At 48.1% G+C, this 24,791-nt stretch overlaps 2 protein-coding genes across 2 annotated transcripts in view; both read left to right on the top strand.

The window, feature by feature from the left end:
- The window catches only part of GEMIN6 (gem nuclear organelle associated protein 6), a 146,991-nt gene that overhangs the window by 33,694 nt on the left and 88,506 nt on the right, over positions 1-24,791 (top strand). The gene's annotated exons all lie outside the window — the stretch shown is intronic.
- On the top strand, positions 1,918-24,755 carry ARHGEF33 (Rho guanine nucleotide exchange factor 33). The gene is made up of 15 exons (XM_054290224.1): positions 1,918-1,965; positions 5,208-5,257; positions 10,597-10,761; positions 12,363-12,484; positions 13,316-13,458; positions 14,468-14,527; positions 15,136-15,351; positions 15,966-16,095; positions 16,817-16,949; positions 17,700-17,783; positions 18,508-18,591; positions 19,324-19,472; positions 20,368-20,526; positions 22,218-22,979; positions 24,537-24,755. Exons 1-15 carry the CDS (start codon positions 1,944-1,946, stop codon positions 24,673-24,675), a joined length of 2,418 nt encoding a protein of 805 aa, XP_054146199.1. The 5' UTR covers positions 1,918-1,943; the 3' UTR covers positions 24,676-24,755.

The following is a 24,791-nucleotide window of genomic DNA, read 5'->3' as shown; positions in this document are numbered from 1 at the left end:
GAACTGTCCAGACCAGAGCTGGACTGAGTGCTGAGGAAGTTTGACATTACTCTTGATTTGAGCAGGAAGCTGAACCAGAGCCATGCCAGGGCTCCTGCTCACCTTGATTCTGTTGTGAGTTTAGGACTTGTCCACTGCCAGCAGAGGCATGGTTTGACCAAGCAGCCCCATCCAGGGTCTTAGGGCCAAATACAATCCTATTCTCCAACCCATTTTTGCACCCTTTAGGCACAAGCCAGACACTGTTCAGCCAGCTCAGGCTCCCTGAAATCCTGTCCCTGCTGAGGACAATTTAACAGCTTCCCCAGCACAGCTGTGGGGAACAGAGGACAAACTTTCACTGGAAACCAGGGCAAGGCTCAGGTTCTGTTCCAGTGGTGAGGAAGGACTGATTAGTTTTGCTTCTTATATTCAGCAATTCAGGAGAACCAGGGAGAGAGAGGCAATGTTACACATTCACCAGGTACAGCAGTGAGCCCTAAATTCTGGAAAGTAGCCAATGTTAATTCAATTATTTAACATAACAAAGAACCAAGGGGTAACTCAGGAAATTGCAGGCTGCAGATAGAGGACACACAAAGACAGTTACTCTGGTAAAACAGATAAGATTTTCTGGACCCACTTAACCAAGGTCAACCTACTTTACAGTGCAGTCAGATAGCAAAACTCCTGGTTTGCCTGGAGCAGGAGGGGATGGTGGCATCCCCAGTGTCCCAGTTTCAAAGACTCAATCCTGAGCTCTGCAGAGGATACAGACTGTGCTTAAACATGTCCTTAATAGAATAGGCAAAAATATGCAAAAATGAAATCCATTATTTTCCAGCAAAATGCTGTTTTCTTTGTTTTCAGTGAAAACAGAGGAGGTTCATGTTTCTTACATATCTGTTTTGTCTTTCCTACTTGTTCCTCTTCCCCCAGCATTGCAAAAGCAATTCTGAATTTTAAAACTAACAGTTTCTGAATTTTTAAACTAACAGAACCTAACAGTTCTCTGTTAAGCACACTGGTTCTAGTTCAACAGCCCAGTCTCAGGAATTTTCTGTGGTGCTGACTAACTTAAATTGGGAGCAAAGTTTTAACAAGTTGAATTTATAAATCTGTTTTGCTCAGAGACACACACTTAAATACCTGGTCCTCAAAACTTCTAGAGAGATTTAGCTACTTTAAAAACAACTTGCAGTCTTGTAATTCTCTAGAATAACCTAATACCAAAAAAGAATGTTTTTAACCATGGGATTGGCTTGGGCACAGCATCATGCCCTGTTGTCCCTGGCTCCCACAGAGGCCACACCTCTGCACACTGAGGTGCCTTGCAGCACTCCTGTGTCTCCCAGTCAGGGAGGCTGTGGGCAGAGAGAGCAGGTACAGCAGGACAAGTGCCTCCTAAAGTGCTGGCAGAACTGTGCAGCAGCATTCTGAAGGCAGGACTTCTGTGGCCCAAACACAGGTCTGAAGCAGATTTTGGGTGGGTGGTTGTCTAGCAAAAAGCTGGCTCTTGGATGCAGAACACCTGTGCAAGGTGTTCATGTGCTGTTCAAACTACAGCATGTTTTGATTCAGTGTTCACACAGGAAGTACCTTGCTGAGAAAACAGTCTCTGTGGGACTACATAGAACCTTTTAGTCACCTGTCCATGGAAGCACAAATGGCCTTGGGCTGGGAGGGAAGTGTTTGTACCAGCATCCACTCTGTGAACCCAAACAGATCTTTAGGATGCTTCCTTCTCTCTCAAATCCCTCCTCCTTTCTCTGTTGCCTGAACTTTGAGCAGCTCTGCTCAATAAACCCTTTCTGCATCTTTCTGCACTCAGGGTTCAGATGAGCTGCCCCAGCCCAGGGCTCCCATGTGGGCAGCTGTAAGCCATGGGATGTTCCCAGTGACCAGCCAGAGCCCTCCCGAGTGAGGACACGAGTCCCTGCGAGGCCGCACTCCCCATAGCAGCCATGGACACAAACAAACACGAAGGTAAAGCAGCCTCTTATTTCGCTTCTTGCTAGAATGAAAGACAGCAAGAGAGAAACATGCTCTCATAGGAGCTGTCTGCTGGCCACCAGCCAGGCCCTGAGAGCACCTCTCAACCATGGCAGCTGTGGGCAAATGTTCAGTACTTTCAGTTCTTAGAAATATCTGGGGGTTGACATTTTATTTCTTATTTTAGAATCATCTCCCTCTCCTCTCTGGAAAATACTCCTGTGGCATATGTAATGTCCAATGTGGGAAGTCATTCCTCTTCTTGCCTTAGGATGTAGAGAGACTTCTGGCTGTCCAAAGTTGTGTTTTACATGAGGGTGCTGTGATGAGGATCTGCTTCGCTCCCCCTTTGTAGAGAGGGGTTCTTGTTCATATCAGCGCTACAACACATATATCTGCACCAATCCCAGTCTTGCAAGCACCAAGATGTATCCAGGCCACATTGCTTGCATGCAATCAGTCCTTGTAAGGCTGGCTGCATTCTAGAAAGTCTGAAAAGCTCAAATCCAGGGTTTTAGTGGTTACTGACTTCTTTCAGAGGAATGTGGTGCTTGCTTTCCACCCAAACCCCTTGCATTGTGCTTTGCCTTGCCACCTCAGAGGCACTGTGTCCATATGGTGAGGAACTCTTGGAACTGTGAGCAGGGGGAGCAGCTCTAGAAGTGTCCACAGCTGTCAGCTCAGGAGGGAGACTGGACCACCTCTTTCCCTCTTAGAAGGTGCTTGGTGGTGCCACTATTCATGGCATAGTTATCAGAAAAGTTAATTTCTCTATTATTATGATGATTATTCTAATTTGATGAAATTAGGTCTATGTACCTAGGCCCTTACACTACAGCAGGCTGAAAAGGAAATTATCTCAGGGATTTTTTCCAATTAATTGTTGTGCCCTCATGGGCTGCGGATGTTCAGTGCAGAAACTGGGAGATGCACAAAGTCCCTTGTTTCCCACAGTGAGACTGTGAAGAGTTTCCTCTGCTTCAGCTCTTTACAGTGACTTTATAGAAATGATCTGGGTTTTGACTGGCTACATTCAGAGAGTGCTCATGGCAAAGGTGGAAGTAAAGTCACAGTAGCAGTGATCCTCTCCCCAATTCTGGTCTCACTCAGGAGCAGTTCCTCACTTTTAGTAAATCCAAGGACATTACAGACTGATGCACAATCAAATCTACATGAAAGATCCCTACAGATCTCTGCAGGACATGACTCAGGCCCTCTGTATCAGATTGAAAGACACCCAAAGAAAATTTGAGGAGGCTCTTCTTTGCTGTGCTATGCTTCTACCTGACACCTCCAGTCCTTCACAGAGCTCTGCACTCAATACACCCATCCATGTTGTAAAAACAGCATCTCCTTGTCCTGCCAGCACCTGGTTTGTGTTGTACTATTAATTCAGAAACGTGTCCTCTTGCTCTCTTTGAGTCAGTCCTTACTGTCCCACAGCAGGAGCCCAACAGACCTGGCATGGGCCTCAGTTTCCATGATTCAGGAGAGTCACTGTACACACAGCCCCAGCTCCAGGCATCAGGAGAAACTTCTGGCCAAAGGTCAGTTCCTAATTCATGTGGTTGCAGAGAAAATCTGGAAAAAAGAACCAGAAAGGCCAAAGCTGAAGATGAAAACAACCTGTAATTTAAAAATTGAAACATGGGACTTGGTGCAGGCTGGCTGATGAGTTCTGACCCCAAACAGCTGGCAGCGTGCAGTCATAGTCACTTCTCCCAGTCAGCCTGCTGCTTCTTGTTTCCTAGGAGGGAGCATGAGAGGATATCCCCCAGAGGCTCAGTGTCTGACCCAGCTACTCAGCCCCACAGCTGAGAGAGCCACCAGCACAGGCAGGAAGTGGCACATGGGCAGAGAGGAGCACACAGCCTCTCTGCCTCTCCCTTCTGCAATTCATGGGGGAATTTGCTCAAGTTCCTCTGAATCAGGACAAATCCTGGAGACCAGAACAGGGCCATTTCATAGGTGTCCTTGCTGGTAACCCACATTCCCCCTCAGGGGTAAAGAAAATCAGAATGGAGCTATGCCTTGTATAGCTCTGACTTCCAGGCTTCAACTTTCCACTGGCTGACTGTGCAGAGTCCTCCCTGCATGCTTTTCCAGCCTCTGCAGGACTGCATTTCTGTTATCTTAAAGGCCCAGGTTGGAAAAGCACCAAGCATCTGTAGCCAGCATGGAAAAGAGGAGCTTGGCTTCTCCTGGAGTTGGGCATGGGGTTATTGGTCATGTCTGTGACTTAACAGCAGAGGCAAATCCTTGGAGGCAAGGGAAAACCCATCTGGTGAAGTGGCATTCCCAAGGGGAGGCAATCCAGATGAGGAACAGAGTAGCATGGTGTTTTCTGGGAGTGAGATCCAGCCTGATGGAGGGAATAACACCAAGGCCATTGGACTGCAATTGCCTCAAAGGGCAACGGCAGCACAGCCAGAGGTGATTTCTGTTGGACAACTGAAGGTCTCTGCACAAGACAGTTGGACTACATGACCTCTAAAAGGTCCCTTCCAACTCAAATGATTCCATGATTCTAGGATTAATGCCTAGAGATAATGTCTCTGCAGTGTCCAAATACTTCTGCAAAATAGATATAATCTCCTCCATCAGCTAAGTCTGTTTCAGCAATGTTAAGTTGTACAAGATCAGCTGGGATCACCATACCACAAACCCCCAGGAATGACAAAACCAATGAAAAGGTGTACTTTTGGGAGGTTAGAAAAGACATCATTACTGCTTGGATTGCATTGTGACAAAATAAAATTTAAAATATACAGATAAGGTATTTTGCCTTTTGCAGAGGTAATTGAAATATGTACAGATATAGTAGAGGACAAAATTGACTCTTTCAGTAGAGACACAGATCAGTAATGCTTTAGGTCAAAAAAAAAAAAACCCAAAAAATAGTGTTATCTAAGGCTGGTACACAGAACTACACTTCACAGGGAGCAATTTAGTCCTAATTGCACATACAAGCTTTCTCACTTCCTTGCATGGATCAACTCTGGCCAGACAAAGGACAGCAAATAAGGTGAATTTAACATCTGAATTTAGGTGAGTCATTCCCATTTTATAATTGCAGTTTATTTTACAAAAGATATGGTGTTCAGACCTCCTAAAGTGAGACTTGAATCCTTTAAAACTGATTTGTTCCTCAAGAGGGACTTCAAACCCTCTGTTCCAGTTATTAATAGCAGCCATTATAAGTCATTTTAATTGACTGAAGTTCTTTATTCCCACAGGAGGGACTGAAAGTGTGCCTGTGAGTACCCCTGCAACACAGATTTCCCAGGTAAAGATGAGCAAAATGCCCTAAATAACTCCAAGAGTTTAAAGAGTTACTAATATATAAACAGTAGTTAAAAGCTAAATTAAGTTGAAGGAAAAATGTAGGCATTTACAAGAAACATGGCAACCAAAACGTGCACACTGCATGAATAAATATCACACATCTTGGGCCTCATCTTAAAAGACCTTTCAGTAAAATTTCTCTGCTCACAACCAGTTGTATTTAGACAGGTGATTTGTGAGCTCAGCTAATTAAGCAACTGACATCATTAGCACCAACTAGAGAATGTCAATTCACTGGGCTGGGGGAGATTTAATGACTGAGCTTTGATGAGCTTTCAGCAAACCTGCTGAACTGTCCCAGGAGCAATGATCTGTTGACTGACATGGGGCAGGGGTGTCTTATGCAGCTGGGGCCCAGGTCTTCTGTGGGGCTTTGGGTTATCCTGGCAGCCTCCCAGCTCCTCAGACCATGGAGTGCTCTTGCCTGATAATCCAGAGCAGCCAGAGTGTTGAGTCTTTCTGCATGTCTTTGTCTGGCCTCCCAGCTAGAAACCCTGGTGATCAGTTCCTCCTGAGCTCTGTGCCTTGTCTTTGGGCTAACATTTTTGCTGCAATTGGATACCACAGGTTGTCTATGACCACAGCCCAAGGAATATCCGTCCTGCAAGATGCAGTTTCAGCCTTTCCACATGATGTTTCCTACTCATTTCCAGTCTGCAGGAAATGTGACAGAGTTTTAAGCAGTTTAATCCCTGGTCTGGTTCAATATGGAACCATAATCTGAGAGAGGAAACATACCCCTGAAGTGGAAATGCAGACTATTTGAGATCTCCCTTGCCACCATTGCAACACTAATGTCCATAATTGCTTGCAAGTGCACCATGGCAAGTGGGGAAGGCACTGCTTTCCATGAGCTACCCAGCACTTCTGTCATCTCATCCTCTTTTTCCATCCAGAGAGCTCCAGGGGTCCAGCACAGTGCATCCAACATGCACATGGACTGTGTGCTGGAAACACCAAGCACACATGTTGTTTTCCAGCTGACGTGTGGGTACCCTCCCGAGTCCTTACATGTCAGTCACCAGCTGGCTCCTCCCTTCTGCTTCAGCAAAGGCCCTGTGGATGATGCAGTTACCAAAAGGGACTGCACAGATGTGGAGCAAGGACTGATGAGTACTTGCAACTCATCTTTAAGTCATCCTTCTCTTCTGTACTTTGCTGCTCTGACTGTATGCCTACCATCCTTGCCTAGGAATATGTATGCTGGATATACTCCTAGGACCAGCTTCTTTACCACTGTAAACCACTGCTGCTCCCCTGCTGTGAGGCACTGCAAGCCTTCCTAATGCTTGGCTGTAGGAGTGCTGCCCTTAAGCACAGGAGTTAGTAGCTGTTCTAAAAATTAGTTGTTTCCTGGTAAAAGCATGCATCATGCAACTGTGAAAAATCAGATCCAGGGCTTGTGTCAAACACTGGATTTTGTGCCAGATTGGTTTCAAGCAGTGTCCTCAGGCAGCCCTCTTTTGAAATACGTCTGTTTACTTCTTCAGAGCAGCCCCAAAAGATGTGCAGTGATGGACAGTGGATAAGCTGGGGAAGCACCACAGACAGTACTCCTTCATGGCCACAGAAGGTTCTGCTCTTTTCAAGGATATATTTATAATAGCAGAATTGTTCTGTGCAGTATTTCTATATCATGAGCCTGTTTTCTCCTGCCTTTGACAGGCTCCAGCTCAAGGTCCCAGACAGCAGGTCCTGTTCTAGTGTAGGACTGAGGCAGCTGCCACGGGTGCAGGTGCAAATGGCCATCCCTGTGGAGACAGGGCCCTGGACAGCCTGGCCAGTGCTGAGGGAACCTGTGGGGACACAGCTACTCAGAGAAGGCAGGGCTCCCTCTCACCCTTTCAGTGGCAGCCAGGACAGTGGCCCAGCTCACCAAGGCTCTGCTGCCCTCTTTCCATCCCACTCCCTCCTTCCATAAACCATCCCCATCTGCTGTGCAGAACCATCCTCCCTGGGCTGCCTCAAAGCCTGAACAAATCTTTAGGCTGCAAGGACTGTTGTTATATTTTACAAATGTCTCAAATTGCTGGCACCCACCAAGAGAGAGAGGGGAGACTCTGCAGTTTTGCTGCCTCGGCTCCAGGAAGCAGCATCAGTCCTGTGCACCCTTTGTGAACAGCATGGTTTTTCCACACAGAGCTGAAAATCATCAGGGCAGCAGGTGAAATAGGAGTCATGGGTCCCAAGAAAGACATACCTACAAACACAAGGCACTGGATGCCTCACTGCTCTGCTTTGTCAGATTTGAGGGCCACAGTCCAAAGGCAGATGAAGTCTGTACCTGGTACTAAATTATTTACATGCCTAAATGCTTTTTTTGAACAGCTGTTGGACAGGTTTGAAGGACTCCCTGTGACTGTGCAGATTAATTTATCCTCTAGGCATTAGTTCAATTTAAGTTATTGTTTCCTAAATTCCACAACTTAAATGTTAAATTACATCTTTAGTCCCATGAATTAGTGAGCCAGGGCAACACATTATGGTTTAACTGTTGCTGTATTACACAATCTGTCTTTTTTGGTATGTGTTGCACTTAGAAACTTTGGAAACACAGACTTGGCTTGACTTTCCAGAGGGTCACAAACCTGTGAAGTACCTCTCTGGTCCTGTAGGCATAGGCCATCCCTGTGGAGACAGAGCCCTGTCACTTGGCCAAGACATGGGCAGGGCCTGATAGCCTCAGTGGCTTCCATCTGTTTTAACAGCTTATGGGATTAAAGGATGGTTTTCTACGGCTTGCTTTTAGAAATGAGCTCTAACTAAAATCCATAGCTACACCATGCTTGGCAAGAGTTTAAAGACAATGTGCTGTTCCTGTATCACTTCACTTGATTTTGGATCAACTCTGCATCCAATGTAACAAGAATGTATTTCCCTCTATGCTAACCCTGACCTGCTCAGGGTTTCAGCACTTCTTGTTCTATCAGACAAGCTCTGTGGCTGGTTGGTGTTTTTGGCTGCATTCATCCCTCAAGCAGCAACACAAGGATGCATTTCAGTGTCTGAAACAGCCACTGCAAGCTGCATGGGGCTGAGGAAGGATATATGGGGGCAGGACAGACTCAGTCTGGGCTCTGGAGCACTGAGATGGACACACAAAGAAACTAAGCTAGCACTGTCACCACAAAAGCAGAGATTGGCCAAAAGCAAATACCAAAATAACAGGTCACTGTCTGCTCTTAGATGCAGAGGATATTTTGTCCAGGCTCTAATCCAAGTCTTTCCTTTTGTTGAACTCTGTTGGCTGAACTCTGCTTTCATAGAGTGTTTCAGTGCACATGGACAACAAATTCTCTGCAGTGGTCCACTTTTGCTGATGCTTTGCAGCTTTTCTTACTCTGAAACCTCAAGATCAGCAATGATTCCCACCCCTATACCCTTCAAAGGATCTGTGTAGTTTACCCCCTTTCTGGAAGCATCTGAGAAGGAGATGGCCAGGCTTGTGGGCAGAAACATTTCATTCTCAGCTTATTCTCCCCAGACCATGTTATGTCCAGGGCCAGCTCCAGGACTGCTCCACTGCTAGCAAGACTTGGGGCTGAAATACCTCCATCCTGAAGCAGATCTCTAAAATGGATAGCATAGATTAGAATGGAATAGCATATTCCAGTTGGAAGGGACAGATCTTGCAAATGAACCCTTGTCACTTGGAGGGCAGTGTGCGATGCCCAGCCCTGATGCAGGCTGGCAGACAGACTGTGCCTTGGCCAGGTCAGCTCAGGGGGAAAGTGTGTCCTTAAGCACCTGCGAGCAGGGATGGGAATATTAACATTTTGCACAGTCACAGTACTTTATAACCCTCCCTTCCTCCCCCTTCTCCAGGCACATATGTTAGGATGTCTGATGATGCCATGACCATCTGGGCTGAGATATCAGAAGCAGTGTGGTCATTGTCTGCCCTAAGCAGCCCCTCTGACCCTTCAGACTACATGCACAGGTCACAGGGTGACACTGTGGCCAGGAGGGGAGGGGGAAAGTGTTCAGCCAAGGAGTCTGGAGCTCCAGCTGGCCTGGGGACTCGGGGTTTCATCCTGATGAAGGAAGATGTCCTCAGCCTCCTGCTCCCCTCTGCATGGTCCCAGCGCCTGTGGTTCCTGTCAGTCCCGCTCCTCCTACCCAGGCACTCTGGAAATGTGTGTCCAGGCAGCTCAGAGTGGGGGCTGTGGGGTGAGTGCTGGGGATGGCAGGCAGACATCCTCTGGAAAGACACTGCCAGCCTTGACCAGAGGAGGCTGGTGCGTGCCAGTGCCCCGAGGTATCGGAAGCCATCTCTGCTCCATTTGCAGGACTCAAGCGCCTGAGTTCCCGGGGTGGCTCTCCGCTTACCAGCAGTGCTCCCGTTTTGGACTCAGTTTATAACCAGATGTTAGGCCGCATTTCTGTTGTAAAGGTAAAAACCTCTGTGCCGAAGCGCCTTGGGCCGCGACCTCGCTGAGGGCTTTGTGCAGGCAGCACGAGCCTCGCTCACAGCACTGGGGCAGAGTCAGGCTCACCAGCCCCAGCTGCTCCCGAGAGGGAATTCCCTGCTTAGCTCTGTGCCAGCCGCTGATCCCCCTCACTGCCCACCTCCACACCCGCCTTGTCTGCTTGCTCTGCCAGCCTGGCTTGCCCCAGTCCATCTCCTGCTTCACCCAGCTATCACTGCCTGCCTCCAACTTAGGTGGTGAGCACAGGGCATCTAGGGACAGAAAACAGAGAGAGTGGGCACAGTGTCACTGTATGCCAGGGGAAAACCTCCTGTTCCCTCCCCAGCACAAGTTAGAGCTGCCTCCTTCCATGGAAAGGGCCCATGGCAAAGGACAGAGCTTCTCCACAGCCCTTGGAGAGCGAGGGGTTAGACCTGTGTGGGGAGAATTCCAGCTCCACGTGTGGGAGGAGGACTTGCTCAAAACCGGACACGTTCTTGATTGCTCAGCTGCTTTGGAGATTAATAATCTGGCTGCTGTATTGCAAACCTTCTTGGCATGTTTCAGACTGTCCTCTCCTACTACAGGCTGACAGGCTGCAAACTGCCAGGGAGCCTGGAAAAACTCCAAAAAGTTTTTTAAAAAAGTCTGGAAAAGGGCACATTGATTGCCCAAGACAAACACCTCCTACTCTGTACCAAGACTGCAGCAGGGGCCAAACCTCTCCCCATGTTTCCCAGCCATGAAAGGAGGAGGAGAAAGAGGACAGCACCTTACAGGATGGGTTACACCCAGCCTTTGTGACCCTCGGGGACACAAACACCTGATCCTGGGAGGAGGGACTGAACCCCCCTGTTTGTGGTTGCTGTAGTTGCAGGCATTGGCCTCTGAGCTGAAGGCTGGTTTCACAGAAGCAATGCAGGAGCTGTCACGCATCCAGCATGGAGAGTATGCCCTGGAGGAGAAGGTCAAGAGCTGCCGCTGTGCCATGGAAGAGAAGGTGGCCGAGATGAAGAATTCCCTCAACACGTTCAAGGTAGGAGTGTGACCTGTGGGGGGCTGCATGCTTTCCATGTGAGCTTGCCTGGCAGAGGGAAGCATTCCCCTGCCTCTATCAATGCTCCCTGTTTGCAAAGGAAATGAGTGAGCAATTGTTTTGGATACACCTGGGGTACTTCCTTTGGCTTTGGGTGTCCCCTCACTGCTCCAACTCACAAGTATCCCACACTCTGGCCCATTTAGCCTTCTTGACTGGCCATGAGGCAGTGCTGAGATTTGCCTGGGCACAAAGCAGCCTGGGCACAAAGGCTGCACATGCCATGGATTTATGGCCTGCTCACAGGCTATTGCTGGGCCACTGTCCCACACCTCTCCCTGGGTCGGGTCTCCTGCATTTCCTGCAGGAACCAAAGCCACTGGGGAGCAGCAAATTAATACAAAACCCTAAAGCCTTTTGAAGTCGCATTTCCACATGGCTGGGAGGAAGTGCAGCCTGGTTTGATCTGGCCCAAGAGGATAAAGACAAAGGGCTGGAGAGACAGCCTAGCAAGAAGGCTTGATGTACACTTTAGACCAGCCAGTATCTCCATGCAGAAAGTGGATGATGAGACAGGCAGAGGAACTTTTTTATAGTTTTTATTGCAAATTTTCCCCAGGGGGTTTGCTGAGTCAATAAAACCTTGTGAAGCTAAAGAGGGCTGCTTACTGACAAAGCCCATTACTAACCCTGTGACAAGGAGACAGATGGCACCAGGCAAGAGGAGCCCTTGGTGCCAGATGAGCAAGGAAGACAACAAAAGGGCAAGGGCACATGGGAGAGGTCTCAGAGCAACCAGACACAGGGTTACCCAGGACATTGTCATAGGGGAAAAGGGGATTTAAAATGCAGACACAAAGAATTATGCAAGCAACAGAAGGGGCAAAGGCTGCTCTCCCTCTGCCTCATGCCCATGTTGGCTATTCAAACACTGAGCTCCCACTAAAGTCACCTCCTTGCCTGGGGGAAGTCCTTTGGTTTACATGAAACTCTTGAGTATTTCTCCTCAATCCTGCTGCTCATGTTCATGGAACCTGCAGGAACTTTATGCATCAGAGCTCTACATCTGAGTAAGGGCTTGGCTGAAACTGCTTGAGGGAGGATGGACAGGGAAGATATGGAGGGCCTCATTTCCTTAGGAAACCAGGCTAAAAGGGCAGATCCATGACCTGATTGGCAAAAGCTTATACATGTGAGTGCTCACACTGGGATCTGAACCAGGTGCAGCATGTGAATACACATGCTGGAAAACTGCAGAGGGAAATGTGCTCCCTAAGGCCCACCTCCAAATGCCATTAAGGGCAGGAGTCCTCCCAGTGCTTTCAGCTGGTGGTGGATGAAGCCCTGAGTCTCATCTCCCACCAGTGCCTTGGTCATGGGGCTCCATGCTGGCTTGGGTGAGTGGCCTGTAGGATTAAGGATCAAGGATCATCACGTTGTGCACAGCAGGTGTCACACATGCTGGCCTTGCAAAGGAGGAGTGTCTAATCACAGAGCCACTCCCCAGAGCACCCTGCAGCACCTTCTGTGCACACCAGCCAGCACTCAGAGCTGTGCCACGTAGGGCTGATGGGAATGCTGTGCTTTTGCCTGTTTCTCAGGAGGAGCTCAGCGATGCAAAGTCAATGATTGAAGAAATCAGTGCCAAGCAAGAGGAAATGCAACAGAAAATTGAGCAGCTGCAGCAAGAGAAGCGGCGGGAATCACGGAAAATGAAAGCTAAGTAAGGGCCCAAACTCCAGGGTCCTGAAAATGCTAATTAGCAGTGGTATCCATTTTGTTCCTTTCTGTAGAGCATAATTTCCTAATTTTTTTCCTGGCTGGAAGTGTGTATCAACACTGTTTATGACTAGAAATGCTTCAGTTCACCCCAGACTCCAAGACACACACCCCACAGAGCAAAGACAGAAGGAAAATGCTCACCTCACTGTGATTCCAACAGAAAAACAGCCCCCAGCAGCTCCCTGGAGAACCAGGGCCTGGCAGAACAAAGACCCACTAAAGACGTGCTGGGGCTGCTGAAAGTCAGAAGCCTCCACCATTCAGACAACAGCACTGAAATTTCCCCTTCCAGGCTTGCAGGACTCAATGGGCTCCTGATGGTGCAGGCCTGCTCTGCTTTCCTGTCACCAGCCTTTTCTCCTCTGAGCAGAGTCAGGGAATGTTCTCACACTGATGCTGGGATGAAGCAGACACTTGTCCAGCTTGGTCCTAATTAGCCTTCTTCTGAAAACAGAGTTTTGATCATGAGTCTATACAGCTGCCTTGATGCAAACACTTTGCAAATCTAGGCTAGCCCCTTAGCTAATTAAGCTATTTAATTAGATGAAATATGCTCTGCAAAATAATAGATCTGAAATAACCTTCTCCTGTAGCCAGTGGAAGTTATTTCCAGAACATTGTTCATGAACTGCCAATTCCATCAAAGCCAGCTCCTTTCCTGGTCTCTGCTAGAGTTGTCCTATTTCTGACAGTATTGGCCACAAATGTAGTGTAGGAGCTTCACCTGTAGCATTCAGCCTTTCCAAGCACCTCATTCTTTGTGTTTGTACAGGAGAGCACAGAAGGATGACCACGGGTCACAGACAGTGCCAACACCTCTCCAGGGCAGCCCGTTCCGATCCATCAACCTCCCAGAACCTGTGCTGATCAATGAAGATTTTACAAGTCTTTTACACAATGTGACTTATGAAAAAGGTAGGAAACAGAATAGGCAAATGCAGTGCCTTCCTCAGGAAAAAAATCAAAAAAAGATCACTGGGGTAACCTGGGTTCAGGAAGTATTTGCTTTGCAAAAACTGTCTCAACATCCATTTCTTGCTTCCTCCAAGGAGAGGGATACAGGCTGGATCTTCATTCTGTAGTGCCAGTGGCACAGATACAGAACCAAATGGGGGCTCTTGATAAAAATTCTGGTTTTGGTTCTGTGTGAGGGAACAGGGCACAGGAAGGAGGATCCCACCTTGATGAAGAAAACACTGTCAACTGCTAAACACTTGGAAGTTGGAATCAAAGAAAAGGAGATGGATCAGAACCTTTTATTCTATAATTAAGTCTGGGGGTCTAAGCTGGTCTATCACTCTCTTGCTGTTCAGATAGGAAGACAATAAAAACATATTCATTAAAAATGTCAACAAAGGCAGAGATTAGATGAAAATCATGTGCTGTTTTCTACTCTGTTTCACTCAGAACCTGTCAGTTGTGGCCCTTCTCTGCCCCATGCTCTGAGGTGGCATGTCAGCCATCTCCCTCACATCCCTCTTGCACAACCACCTTTCTCACTCACTTCTCCACTGCTCCTTTCTTTCCAGTCTCATCCCTCTGCTCTTCAATTAGCTCCTTTCCACTCAAAACATCAGTCCTGTCTCTTTGTCAGGTCTCCATCCTCTTTGTTCTGTGTGGAGTATCCTCTACCAACCTGCACCTGCATGCCAGGAGAAGCCAAGACTGCTCACATTCCTCTGCAGTCACACAGCACTGAGCACAGCAGGGACCCCACATTATCTGTCTGCAGAGGCTACTGAAACACAGACTTGTGACAAGAGCCCAGCAGAAAAGATCCTCCTGACAGGAGAGTCCAACAGGGATGTTTTCATAGCAAAACTGTGAAAGACTGAAGGATTTTACCCTATTGACAGGGCTTGGCAGGAAGAAGCAAACTCTACAGTTGCCTTCTGTTGCTAAAGTTCCCTTTGTTCCTCAACAGTGTCTGACACCAGGATCATGCCCATGGGAGAAGGAGGTGTGAAGGTCATAGCAGGCCCAGGTAATAAAATATCAAGCATCAAAAGACAGCAAGACAATGATTCTATTAGAGTGCTGGCTTTACTGCTCTGAAAAAATGCTTTCAGGGAAGGCATTTCACAGGGATGTCTTTCACTCTGCCCTGTACCTCCATTTTCCTACTTGCAGCTGAGATATGAGGGCAAACCTGTGTCCCTGAAGTGTCTCTGGTGGTCAGTGCCAAGGATTTGGCAGAGAAAGCTTTTCTGCTGTTGCTTTCTTAGATTCTACATGCTTTTCAGAAAGGAAGAATTGAAGCTTCCTGATGTGACAAAGAATAGTGAGAACACCACTTTTCCCACTTGGGAAGAGAAGGTGTTTCTGCTTCTCCAACATATGTCTAATTTTGGATCTTATTTGGCTTGAAAATAAATGCTGGAAGAGTGCAAACCTTGTTCTGCTGAAGAGCTCACCAACTTCACTTCCTTTGTAAATTAACTCCACAAGGCTACAGCCCTTGTGAAGCACAAAGAATGCTCCAAATTCACCTTCCAGTGCTTCAAATGGATGGGAACACAGCTGCTTGCTGCAGCATAACCTGTCAGAGAGATGCTGAGATGTCAGAGTCCATGGAGCTGTCTGTCATTGCAGGAGCAGCCATAGAGACAGATGACAGCCTCAAGCCTTCCCTGGCAACAGAGGGACAGTCAAAAATGCATCTGCCATCAACAGTGTGGAAGCAGCCCAAGGACACCAAGGACTGGGGAGATGAATACATTTCCAAAGAGCAACCAGAGAGAGGGAAGGACATGGGCCAGAGCAGATACAGCTCAGCAGACAACATAATATGTGAACCCTCTTTGGCTGGTAAGGAGTAGAAAACTCTGGCTAGAGAGGCTCAAAGCTGGTGTGAGCTGGCTGGTGATCAGCATCCATGGAGGAGACACACAGGCCAGTTTCTGCTGCTGGGGGAATCTCTCAGGGCCTCACACTCCAAGACCTCTGGAGTATTTGTTGGGCTGTGTGACTGACAGAACCACTCTGTACCCAGGACAGCCCTTCTCCTTTCCAAGACCTGCCAGATTCAGAGTACTAATGGGATTGCAGCAGAGTAGGTGCTTAAGTGGGTGAAAAATACAACTACTCATTCTGCAGGGTTTCTTCAGGATGGGAAACCCTGATATGAGTTGTTTTGCCTTTGATTGCTTGTTTTGTTATTCTTAGAAAATTTTGTATTCATAGGGGGAAATACATCTGCTTTGGAGCTTTCTTAGCAAACTGAGGCACTGGTCATGGCTGGGGCATGCTGTAGCATCAGGGTGGAGTTTTACATTCTGGGTAAAGAACACAGAAAAAGATGAGGCATTGATGTAATTTTTAAACAAGTTTCTCCTTTCATGATCCCCTCACCAGTCTAACATGCAGCTGTCCTTGAGGTCAGTACTTTCTTATTTTAAAACTTAACCCTTGTCTTCTGGAAGCCAAAAGGCAGAACATCGCCTTGGAGCTGCTGGAGTCAGAAAGAAAGTATGTCATCAACCTTTCCCTCATCCTGAAGATCAAGGCCACACTGCAAGGGCCAGATGTGAAAAGAAGCACCAAAGAGAGAAGGTATTTGATGTAATGTGCTCTCTGTCTTTTGGGGAGTTTTCTTCAGTCAATATTACTTCTGCATTATCACCTCACAAACTTTTCTTACATCCACACAGAGATCTTTGAACACTTAGTTTATTTCTAGTTGAAAACTGGAGGCACTGGGAGGTTTTTGCAGTCATTAAAGACATTCCTACCTGTCCCTTGCATCTTGTCCACCATCTTCTTTCTGATTCTGGGTGAAATCAATGTGAAGTGGCAGAAAGGCAGTAGCACATTTTGACCAGCTCTGCACCAGTGGGTTGTCTTGTGAAAGGGCCTGACAAATGAGACAAGACAGAAAGTTGGGGAGCTCTCCTCCAAGCTCTCAGTGGCTCAGGGCCATGGCCCTGCATCATCAGCCACTGCAGCATTGCCTGGGGCTTTTTAGAGCTGCCAATTCTGGTGAGCTACTCAAGGCATTGCAAGGAAAGCCTAAGGAGCTTTAAAAACACTTCATTAATGGCCAGCTGGAGAGGATACTTGCATGTACACAGCAGCCAAAACAAGACCCCCCAATGCAGCCAGGGCTCCTGCCACAGGAGTCAGTAACACCTGTGCTATTGCAGCAATAATAGTGCAGTCAATATTACACGTGCAAGGCTGTGCTGGCCACTCAGGAATGCCCACTTCAGCAGATTTCACTTATTAGGGATAAGGTTTTGCTCTGTGTAACCAGTCTGGTTTGGTGTCCCATCAGCTTTTTCCCCAACTCTTTGCGGTTCCTGGTGCAGCAGCACGTGGATTTACTGCACGCTCTCCAGGAGAGAGTCCTGAGCTGGCCACGACAAGGGATCCTAGGAGACATCTTCCTGAAGCTGACAAATGATGAGGTATGGTAAAGACCTCTCCAGAATCTTCTGTCATGTTTTATGACATTTTATTGAGGTGCAGGTGGACCAAGACACCTTGAACAGAGGGGCTGTGCTGTGCAGCTGTGGCCTGAAGGGAAAGGCCTTTCAGAAACCCCCTTGGAGCACAGTCCTGGGGCATGGCAGCCCCTCTGGTGTTCAGGGATCCCACATGCCAGACCCACCTGTGGGCAAGCAGCCCCATAGCACAGCTCCATAAACTACATGAGACCCAGACCTGCTTGCAGGAGCCACACATGAGCCTTGAGAGCTTGAATGGCTGTATTTCCAGTGAGGGTGTGAAAAGAGGGGGGTTCTGATGCTCCCCTGCCCCAATACACCTTGCTCAGAGTTCTGACAAGCAGGAGGGCAGGCAGAGGCCCACATGGTTTGTTGTACTCACTTCTGTTGCCCTGGTGAGCAGCAGGGATGTGTAAAAACTCATCTGATACTTTATAAATTTTAACAATCTTAGATTAGAAGAGCTTCTTACTGCCTGGCCTCTCTACCCTCCCCATCTGCAGTAAAGCTTTACACACTGTGCTCAACAGCTGAACACATTTTATAAAACAGACTTTCCTGAGAAGTTCCAAGCCCTGAAGGAGTGAAACAGCAGCTCTGCTGCACTGGTGACCTTCCAGCAGTGATGGTGGGGTATTAACAGTTTGGCTGGCTCTGTGACCAAAAGCCTCTGTTAAATTTGTGTGTTCTTTTCTCTTTCTCTTTTGTAAGAATAATTTTCTGGACTACTACGTTGCTTACCTGAGGGACCTGCCAGAATGCATCTCTCTGATCCACGTGGTGATCCTGAAGGAGGTAAACATCCTGCCTGCTTCCCAGCATGTAATGGCAACATGCAAGCCTGGATCTCTCCTGCCAATCCACTTGTCCTGTTTCCTGGAGGTTGCTGTGGCTGACTGGCACCTACAAAAGGCAGCTTTGACACCTTCCTCACTGTCTGAAACCAAAGCAGCTTTTCTGCTGTGCCAGGAAACAATGTCTCAGATTAAACCTCCCAAAAGCTTGCCTATGCACATGCTATCCAGATCTTTTCCAGGAACTGTCTCCTGGAAAATGGAGGACTCACCCAAACAGAGGGATTGAGTCCTTTAGAGAGAAAAGAGTCTTCACTTTCAGCTTCATCTATATGGGTCTGGATTCTTGGTTTAAACTTAGAAAGTTAAATATAAAGGTAGTTTAAAGTGCAGTAACCTAACCCCATTTGCTTGCTTCCAAGATATTTTAATTTAGAAGTCAATCTCATTTTGTTCAATTAATTTGAGCCTAAACTAAGAACTTCATTCTGAGCAACACTTTTCTTGGAGTTTCACTGAAACTTAACTAGTGCAGTTTCAGTGTGCCTCCCTACTTTATTAGGCTGAGTGTCCTTAGTAGATAATCCCCAGCCTAAATGCCTGGTGTGCCCCTGTGAACTGTTGCAACTCCTTACAGCACAACTACTCATTAAACCACAGAACCATCTGGAAGGAGATGTGTTTTATGGGTGGGAAAGACTCTTAAGTCACTTTCTCTATTTCAGGTAGAAGAAGAAATCAAGTCTGATCTCTACATTCTGTTCTTTCATATAGTCCAGCGAATCCCTGAATACCTTATTCATTTACAGGTAGGGCCCCAGGATGGAAATTCTGTTGTTGAACTCTAATCACATCAGGTGACTTTTAACTCAGAGCTGGTATTTGGGCCTGTACAGGTACAGGGACCTGACAAACTCAGCAGGTTCTTTGAAGAAAAAAAAAAACCAACAAACTTCTGAAGGGAAAGCCAGCTAACAATAGGTTAAGTTTAATCTTTTTCACATGAAGCTTGCTTATATTTGCCAGTTTCTCCAACTGGCCTGACAGGAGCAGCTTTTGTCCCCTGGGAAGCCAAAGGCTCTGTTGTCTGCTGCTCTGGGAAAACAGGAGGCCAGAGATGGGACACATCTGAGAGGCCTCCTAGGGCCCAACACCTGTCCTACAGAGAGATGGCTGATAAAAAGAGTTCTGGTTCACAGAAGGCTTATCTGAATTGTACTGAAACATTTCAGATAAGGCGAATACACAGAAAGCAACCCCTAGAAAATCAAAACATTGGTTTACTCACTCTAAGCTAAACTCAACCAGTGCATCACCCACCCATCCTGTGATTACATTTACAGTGGTTCCTTGTGCAATTGCACTGGGCTAGTGGGAGGCAGGCCCCATCCAAATCCCTCAGAAACTCATGGTGCCTAGCAAAGCTCCCTCAGGGCACTGCCATGAGCACTCCAGAGCCCTAATCCATGGTTCCAGTAGTGCCTTCTCCCCAGAAAGGGTCAGGACAGCCTCCCAACAGCCTGCTCTCCTCTGTGCCTCAGAATGTCCTGAAGTTCACGGAGCAAGAGCACCCTGACTATTACCTGCTGCTGGTGTGCGTGCAGCGCCTCCGCGTCTTCATCTCACACTACAGCCTCCTCTTCCAGTGCAATGAAGACCTGCTGATACAGAAGAGGAAAAAGCTGAAGAAGTAAGCACAACATCTACTCATTGTCTCTGCCACCAGGGAAAGGAGGGGTGGGGGAAGCCTGGCAAACAGGGGGTTTAAGTCCAGGCTAGATCAACAGGCACATTGCTCTGTTGAAATAAAACAAAGCCCTTTGCATCCAAATGCTGGAGAAGAACCACTATTGGTATTTGACCTCCAAGCTGAGGTCAGACTTGGGGTGGGCCCTTCTGCCTAATTCTGAGAGTGAAAGAAAAATCACTTCTAAGTCCTTCTAAATAAAGCAGCCACATGTTTCATGGAATCATTTGATTCCTTAAGTTAGTGACAAAGTCACTCCCCAGTGGGAAAACACATGGGGATTTAGCTCTGGCAGCTCCAGGCCCTGGTGAGGGTGAGGACTGTTTCCCTTATGGACTGAGACTCCAAAAGAATGGCATTATTTTATTTTACTGGGGGAGGAGGTAGGAGAAACAAAAGCCTCCCATAACCTGTTTGAGTTGCACTATGACAGAAATTACCCTGAATGTAGATTCTCAAGTTACAGTTCAGAACAATTCCTTGAAATCAAGACTTTTTACTAAAATCAGAATCTGATTGCCTTTGCTCTTTGTGATGATTTACCCAAGGAGTAGAACAAGGTCAAATTTCAAGGGAATCTTCCAAGTATGGAGGGTGGTAAAGGGCTGGAGCAGATTGCTGGGGAGGGACTGCAATCAGGAGAGGTGTTAAGAACAGCACAGAAAGCAGGATGCCCTGCTGGCTGGAGCAGACTAGGTGGAACAGGCTTTTCCTTGGGGTGGGCAGAGGTGAACAGGAATATTAAGGTCCCTCCCAGTCCTGTTTTCTGTGATTCTACACGCTCGTGCTCATTCCCTGCCTTATTTCTTAGCCCGACGATGGATTTCTCCTCCCTCAGGTCATCCCTGGTGAAGCTGTACAAAGGTCTCACCTCCCAGTGCACAAGCCAGGAGGTTTCTCCAACACCCAGTGCAGCATCAATGCGGGACAGTGGCATCCACACTGAAGAGGCCATCCAGTCATTCCCAGCAGCACCTTCCTCTGGCACAACCACCCCGTAAGCCTGTTGTCCTTGTGGGCAGCTTTCAAAGTAGGCTGAAAATTCTCTCCTCACCCACAGCATGCCAGTGACACCAAGCAGCTACAGGCTGTAATTTCCAAAACCACTCCCTGTCCATGGATAGAGAGATGAAGGGCTGGCTCCATCCTGCTATCCCCCACTGTGTGGTTTACAAGCAGGGGATGTTTCAGAGCTCTAGCCAGGGCTGCCTGCTAAGGCAGCATGTCAGGGAGGATGTGAATTTGTTTAGGCCTGACAGTGGTGTGCACAATAACACTCTGCAGTATTCACTGTCAACATTACAAGAGCTGGGAAACAGGACCAGGGTCTCAGAGCAGGGAAAATAATACTCTTCCACACAGCACATAACTGAATGATGTGATTTGCTATCACAAGATACAAGTACGAAATGGGTTCAAAAAGATACAAGACTAAGTCAAGACAGACAGGGCTATTGGTAACACCTGGAAATCTTCACAGAATCACAAAATATTCTGAGTTGGAAAGGACAAGGATCATTGAGTCCAACTCCTCACCCTGCACAGAACCATCCTCAAGAGTCACACAGTGTGCCTTAGAGCTTTGTGCAAACACCTCTTGAACCCTGTCAGGCTGGTGCTGTGACCACTGCCCTAGGGAGCCTGTTCAGTGCCCAACTACCCGCTGGGTGAAAAAACTTTTCCTAATATCCAACCTAAACCTCCCCTGACATAACTCCAAGCCATTCCTTCAGGTCCTGTCACTGGTCACCAGAGAGAAGAGATGAGTGCCTGCCCCTCTGCTGTCCCTTATGAGGAAGCTGCAAGCTGCAGTGAGGTCTCTCCTCAGTCTCCTCCAGGCTGAACAGACCAAGTGCCCTCAGCCACTCCTAATACAGTTCCCCTTTGGCAATTTCCAGCCTGACAGGTGCCAAATGAGATGATGACCAGAGAAGCATTCTAGACTTACATTTATTCTTATGCCAGCAATTTGTGGCTATTGTGCTTTCTTATCTCATTTGATACTAACAGGAGTTTGGCTGCATCATTCCCAGTCCCCCTCTGTTAGCAGTGTTACAGATCAGTCCTAAGCCTCCTTCTCCCCAGACTGCCCAAGCCAATCTCCTTCCTCTCACAGACAGATTGCTCCAGCCTCCACCTTGGCAGCCTCAGCTGGCACCACCCCCACATTGCTCCTGAGCTGAAGACTCAGCTGGAATACATGGAGGGTAGGAGCCCTCCAAGTATACTCCTGACACATTCTGGGGACAGAGTCACCTTACCCAAGAGAGAAACCCAGTCCACCTGAAAAGACAACCAGACCACAGGAAAGTGAGGCACAGCTCCTTCATTACAGAAAGAGAAGGAAAGTTAGAATCTAAAATGCAGATGAGCAGGAGAGAGATGGAGCAGTTGGCTTCTCATCTCAGTTGCTATTCATTTCATGCTGTAGAATACAAAAGTCAGACAAAGCTACTGGATAAGCAGTTCTGTCTCTCCAAGTCTGATCCTCCTAACCAGCCAGGCCATTTCTGTAAGAAACACCTCTGTTACTGTTCTCCAAGACAGGAGAGTACCTTTTGGCCATCAAATCAACACAACAGGGCTGGGGGAGTGAAGGGGTGGGGGGAATTTGTCATGCTGTCTCTGTCATCCTTTAGTATTCCACTTCTGTCTGTTTTTTGTTTTGCTTCGGTTTTTATTTCTAAGGCATTTGATGCCGCAGATGAAGAAACCGCAGCCGACAGTGATGGAGAACATCCAGGCTGTAAAGCCCCCTGACTGGGAGATGGAAAGCAGAAAACACGAGAGGCCAGAGAACATCCTTGCCTCTTCTCAGCTGACAGAGCAGGAACTCAAGGCCTTGACAGCCCCCTTGCAATCCATCCCCGAAATGGAGTACGAAGCGCCGCCGGCTGACGCGGTGGGGAACACCGAGAGAGCCATCAGAACCTCCGTGGAGCTGCTGCAGGATGCCAGGAACTTTGCACCAAGCTACGAAGAGTTTGACTACCCTGGGGAGGTTTTCACCATGCCAGGCCCCTACGAAGACGACACCTTCCAAAACCTTGCTCTCTTTGAGAACTGCTCCCCGGCCTCTTCCGAGTCCAGCTTGGATATTTGCTTCCTTAGGCCTGTGAACTTCACCTCAGAACCAGAGAGGACAGACCATGCCTTGCAGCCCCTGCCTAAGAGCTGCACTCCCGTGAGCAGCAGCACCTACAAGCGTGAGATGTTCCACAGCAAAGGGAAGCAGCTGAGCAGGTCCCTGAAGGAGCTGCCGCGCAGCGCGGAGGGCGTGAGCACCAGACTCTACAGCACACGGAGCAGCAGTGGGAGCCGTCTGCAGCAGAAGCAGGACAGGAATGTTCAGCCTCACATGATCTCAGCCTCATCCCGAAGCTCCCAAAGGAGCTACTTCCCCCCACAGAGAGGAGCGGGTGAAAAACCGAGCTTTTTGGAAGTAAGGAGGCTTAAATAGGAGGAGGAAAAAAAGGAGGCACATGGTGGTGCAGCAGGAGCAGCAGCAGGAGAAAGATGTGAGATACAGTTAGAGTAGAACATGCCAAAACAGCTTTCAAGCCCACACATTCCAAGACCTCAACTGCTCCTTTTCACACACATCTTCCCCAGGGAAAAGCATGGGTTAAGGTGCACAGCTGGCCGAGCTAGAACACCTTTGAGACAAGGGAGCCTCTTGTGTGTCTCCACTGTCACTGAGCTTCCCCCCCAGGTGAATGTTCTGAGCAGGTCACGAAGTTTACACAAAGCTGTTCAAAATTAGTGCTGTGGTTGGCACCCAGTTAAACAGGTGCCTTTCCACCTGCTGTGAGGAGTGCTGGGTAAGTGCTGGATAAGTCCTGCCAGTGTAAACCAGCATGGCTTGGCCAAGCTCAGCCCATTTACACCAGCAGGGATCTGGTCCATAGGTTTTGTTTCACCTGTATTTGTTGCCTGGATTGTACAGACCTATGCCAAACTCTGTGTGAGAACAGTCAGAGCCCACAACTGTGTCCCTCAGGTGGGACATGTCAGAGCTCTGTAACCCTTCAGGGACACCAAGTCCTGCAGGAGCAATGTTTCTGTAGCTTGCAGTGACTGAACAGAGTCAGCTTTGAGCTGTCACAGCCAAGGAAGAGGAGGCCAAGGGTGCTCTGAGGTGCTTAGATACAGATGATGATGGGAGATAGGTTCCAACAGCCTGACTGAAAAGGTAGCAAGGAAACTTCAAAAGAAAAGAAAAGAAAAAAAAAAAGCAAAGCCTAGTGAGTGAAGGAGGTGGTAGAAGGTTGAAGAGGGGAGATGAGGCAGAGGGAAGAGCCATGGGGGGACAGGCACCCCAGGGAAAGGGGCTGATGAGCTCTTTGGCACTCACCTGCACAGAACTAAGGCCCACAGCAGGGTGCAGATGAGGAGCTCGTCCAGAACTGCAGGATATGTTCTCCGCCCAGTGCAAAGGAAATCACCATGGCAGTGGTGGGCAGAATTGGAGAAAAGGGTCTTGTCCAGAGTCTTGCTGAGAGGAGCTTGGCACTCTCCCAAAAGAGGGACAGCTCTTTTAGTGGCACATTTACCACAAGGTGTGTGTGCTAATGAAGTCTTTTGCCCCAGAGATATGAAACCATGCAGCAGCAGAGCCAGTAGAAGAGTTTTTCACATTTCATCACTGCTCCAAAGCCTGATGCCTCCCTGCTCTAGGGGAGAAAGGAGAGGGTGGGAAGTTCTTCCAACTGCCCAAGCTGGCTTGCTCCCTCACTGGCAAAAGAAGCTAATGAGCTTCCCCTAAACAAAAAACTTAGCAAGAAAAGCTCCAGTTCCCTCTAACAATGCTTATCCTTCTATTCCTCTGTCCCTGCCTCAGCCCTAAAGCCAGCAACAAGCTCTCTGCAGAGGTACCAGTGTTGCTTCCCAGCCTTATTAGCACCTCCTCACCCACCAGGTCCCTCCTAGCACAGAAAGAGAGAAATAGAGAGAAGGGAACAAGAATGTGAGGTTGCAAATGCTGGTTAAATTGTCTTTTCCCTTTTAGGAGCTCCATGCAGAAGACAACACCAGGTTCTGCCAGAAGGATGACAATGAGCAAACATCCTTCAGCGACCACAACCCGCGGCACGAGCCCAAGGGGGGGTTCCGGAGCTCCTTCCGCAAGCTCTTCAAAAAGAAATAAGCAGCCCCAAGAGAGGCAGGCCACAGCCAAAGCACAGCAGTGCTTCCCCAGGTCCCCGGGGGTGGAGACAGAGAGCAAGGCCCCAGGATCCCCCTGGCTAACACAGAGGGTGGAGG

The sequence above is a fragment of the Melozone crissalis genome, unplaced genomic scaffold (assembly GCF_028551555.1).
Source record: "Melozone crissalis strain CALT ecotype California unplaced genomic scaffold, PUWL_Pcris_2 ptg000081l_1, whole genome shotgun sequence".
NCBI lineage: Eukaryota > Metazoa > Chordata > Aves > Passeriformes > Passerellidae > Melozone > Melozone crissalis.
Note: the sequence above shows the minus strand (reverse complement) of the source record. Positions and strands in the feature narration are given on the sequence as shown.

Coding starts and splice junctions, on each gene's coding strand:
- ARHGEF33 (XM_054290224.1), top strand. CDS start 1,944: ATGGACACAAACAAACACGAAG. Junction 1,966..5,207: donor GGACACAAACAAACACGAAG/GTAAAGCAGCCT, acceptor TTATTCCCACAG/GAGGGACTGAAAGTGTGCCT. Junction 14,528..15,135: donor GAAGGTCATAGCAGGCCCAG/GTAATAAAATAT, acceptor CTGTCATTGCAG/GAGCAGCCATAGAGACAGAT.